The sequence below is a fragment of the Echinops telfairi genome, unplaced genomic scaffold (assembly GCF_000313985.2).
Source record: "Echinops telfairi isolate 266 unplaced genomic scaffold, ASM31398v2 ScPeMD7_7459;HRSCAF=8497, whole genome shotgun sequence".
NCBI lineage: Eukaryota > Metazoa > Chordata > Mammalia > Afrosoricida > Tenrecidae > Echinops > Echinops telfairi.
In genome coordinates this window covers 447,069-450,284 of record NW_022111359.1, presented here as the reverse complement: position 1 = coordinate 450,284, position 3,216 = coordinate 447,069, and the positions used below count along the sequence as shown (strand labels likewise).

At 61.6% G+C, this 3,216-nt stretch overlaps 1 protein-coding gene across 1 annotated transcript; it reads right to left on the bottom strand.

Annotated features, from left to right (window-relative positions):
- Positions 1–6: 6 nt before the first annotated feature.
- POLR2E (RNA polymerase II, I and III subunit E) lies at positions 7–3,177 on the bottom strand. Its single transcript, XM_045300024.1, has 7 exons — positions 3,113–3,177; positions 2,512–2,810; positions 1,198–1,313; positions 833–913; positions 658–716; positions 458–536; positions 7–363 (listed from the first exon to the last, which is right to left on the bottom strand). Exons 1-7 carry the CDS (start codon positions 3,175–3,177, stop codon positions 298–300), a joined length of 765 nt encoding a protein of 254 aa, XP_045155959.1. The 3' UTR covers positions 7–297.
- Between the last annotated feature and the right edge of the window lie 39 nt (positions 3,178–3,216).

Genomic DNA, 3,216 nt, shown 5'->3' with positions numbered 1-3,216 from the left:
CTGCATGAGCTCCAAGAAGCCACCTGCCCCTGGTGGCCAGAGCTGCATTCATTGTCCTGGGTGATGTCCAAGGGTGTTAGTCCCACAGTCCATGTCTCCAGGGTTGGCGGGGAGCTGACACCCTATGCAGGACGCCCACAGTGGCAAGCAGTGGCCTGGGCCCAGGACAGAGTAGGGCCAGTGCCAAGCTGGCCCCAGAGCACGTGGGGGCTGGTACCACTGAGCGGGGTCCCGGCAGGGGGCAGCATCCAGGGAGTGATTTCTGCTACACAAGCAAGGCCTCACGCACAGGTATGACTACTGCACCAGCCGGTAGGTGATGTACCTGCCTGCTGTCTCACTGGGCCGAATGATCTTCACCACCTGCGGAGGGTAGGCACAGTCAGTGCGGGGGCTTCAGAGCACAAAGGGCAGCAGCCCTATGACCAGGCCCCGGCCCCTGACAGAAGGCCCTCACCTGGCCCCGCTTTATCCCGAAGTAGCGTGCCACGGGGTCTCCAGCCTGGATCCGGGGCAGCTGGTTCTCACGGAGCTTACTAGGATGGGTGTCAGGGAAAAGTCACTTGGGATGAGGGGGCTGGGTGGGCAGTTAGCCAGGCAAGGAGAGGGGGCAGGGCAGGGAGGAGAGAGGCAGGAGTGGGGTCACAGAAAGGATACTATCGGGCCAGTAGCTCTGTCACCTCCTCCTTGGTCATGACCACATGCTCCGGCACCAGCTGCACAGAGAAGGATGTCACCGTGAGTCACACCCAGGCAGTCGGCCCAGGGCTACAGGCCGAGAACCTGAGTGGGACTTGCTTCACTCAGGCCCCAGCCCCCACCCGCCCCTCACCTCATGCTCCGTGATGTTGATGAGCAGCTCCTGCTGTAGGAACTGCTCCAGGATGTACTTGGGGGCCATGTCCACCAGCGACTGTGGGGAGACAGAGTGCTCACTCTGGGGTGCCCGACCCGACCAGGGACTGTAGGGGCACAGCACTGGCTTAGGGAGCACATCCCAGCCCCTGGCACCCCATCAACAAATATCCCCACGTTCCAGGACTCCCAAAAAGAGGCAACAGGTAGGCCTTGCCCTGGTAAAGGGTGCTGTGAGGCGGCAGGGCTGTTCTGTGCCCCCAGGGACAGGCCCCTGCCCAAAGTCCCCATAACCCACAGGGTTGGGTGCCCTGGAGACTCCCAAGGGCCCGGTGTACCCACCTGCTTGGCGGAGGGCGTCATGCCCTGCTGCACGACAATAAGAGCACGCGTGATGTTCTCCTCCTGCATGCGCTGGCAGTACACCTTGATGGTCTTGATGCCCACCTTGGGCTCCTCTGTGGAAGACGGGAAGGGCTGAGGCTCAGGACAGCACTGGGAAGACCCGCCCCACAGGCATGCGGGCCCCGCAGCACAACAGAGCTCCACCAGGAGCCCTGGGTCACTGACAAGAGGGGATGGCTCTTCATCTGAGGTCCACCCTAGTGTGAGTTGCACCTTTCTGTGCACACAAAAGAACTCCTTGCTGACCCACGGAGGCATCTTGCCATGATGGGACAGCAGTCACGGTGCGTGGATTTGGGGTCACTAGGCCGAGTGTAGGTCAGATCTTGAGAACCCAAGACCACCTAAGCAAGCAAGACACTGGGACAGGCAGCTCAACAGCCAGGGCCTCCCAGCGCACTCCAGTCCTCCACGGCCAAGGACGACCAGAAACGCAGACAGCGCTATGCCAGACTGCAAGATGGGCGCACAACTCTTGCAGCAGAAACGTGACAGTGGCAAATGAGCCAGCAATGCTGGGCCTGGCCTGAGCCCAACCCCTCGACTCGATGCTGCCATACAGCAAATGACCCCACAGGACAGGGTGGAACTCCCCCTGTGCATTCCCAGATTGGAACTGTTTGCCGGAACACATAACCCACCCTTCTCTCACACAGCAACTAGTGGTTTGGAACTGCTGGTCCCTGTGGCACCGCCCAAGGGACTTGAAATGGGCCAAAGGGCATGGGCCACCAGCACTTGGGGCAGCGTCAGTCTCTGCAGCTAGAGGGCGGAAGTCACCTAAAGGCTATCAAAGGGCTGCACAAACAAGCTGCACATGGCCACACAGAGAAACGCGGTCCTGCCGCTTGACACATGGGACAAGGGTGGGAACCATTAGGCTGAGTGACACCTGACAGCGACAAGAGGAATTTATAGGGTCCCTCCCGGCTCTGTCTACATCCGCCTCTGACCTCTGACTCCCCAGCTCTGTATATATGCAGCCAAAACTTGGTGGGGAGGGGGGGGGGCGCACACACGCAGAGATAAAATGACCACTCTAGACAAAGCAAGAAAGAGCAGAGTTCTACTGAGGCCGAGCAAGGCAGGAAGGCAGGGGAGGAACCCTTGTCTGGGAAGCAACAAGGGCTGACATGGGCCACCGCTTGGCTCCAATGGGTGACACCACTGGATCGTGGGCCAGGCCTCGCTCCTGACACCCCACCCCCATCCCAGGGGCGTGGAGCTGGGAGCCCCGGGGGCAAGCCTCACCAGGGAAGAAGACGAACATCTGGTCGGTGGGGTCGTCGTTGTGGGCCACCAACACCGTGAGATCGGTGCGCCGAGGGCGCCCTTCACTCGGCTTGTCCCCAAACTGGGCTTTGAACTCCTCCAGCGTCTGGTCTAGCTCGTCCTGGGTGACCAGGTAGCCCCGGTCATGACACAGCTGCCGGGAGAAGGGCCCGAGCACAGGATGAGGGACACAATGAGAGCGACCAGGCGGGTCCCGGGTGGCCAGTGACACAGGATGGCAAGGTGAAATGCCCGAGCCCCGCCCTCTAATCCCACTGCTACCACAGGGCAGAGCCAGTGTGAGCCCCTTCCTGCTGAGAACAAGCTACCTTGAAGTCCCCTAGAGCTTCATGCTTCCCCCCCCCCCACTCCAAGCCCACACTGGGGTCTCTCCCAGCCCCTAGCGGCCCTGGGCCCCAGCAAGCTCTCACAGGAGGCTGGAGCTGGACCCCTCTCTCCTCCACCAGGGAGCCTCACCACCAAGCCTCGGCAGGCTTTCTCTGCCCTCCAGTCACCAGGGTTCCTTTGGGGTGGGGGACCCTGGCTCTTCAGTTCCTCCCTGTGTAATGCCAGTGGGCACCGGATGGCCCGGCAGTACAGGAGTGGGTGGAGGTCATCTGCCCTGCGCAGCCCCTCACTGGCCATGGGAACCTGGTGGCCAGGGCCGAAGCTGACCCGCCCCCC

What these genes read in the sequence shown, in the direction of transcription:
- POLR2E (XM_045300024.1), bottom strand. Translation starts at nt 3,177, where the DNA reads ATGGCCAGTGAGGGGCTGCGCAGGGCAGATGACCTCCACCCACTCCTG. An exon ending in ACAGAGCTACTGGCCCGATA is followed by an intron (nt 537 to 657) that starts GTATCCTTTCTG and finishes CACCCATCCTAG; the next exon opens with TAAGCTCCGTGAGAACCAGC. An exon ending in TCGGGATAAAGCGGGGCCAG is followed by an intron (nt 364 to 457) that starts GTGAGGGCCTTC and finishes TACCCTCCGCAG; the next exon opens with GTGGTGAAGATCATTCGGCC.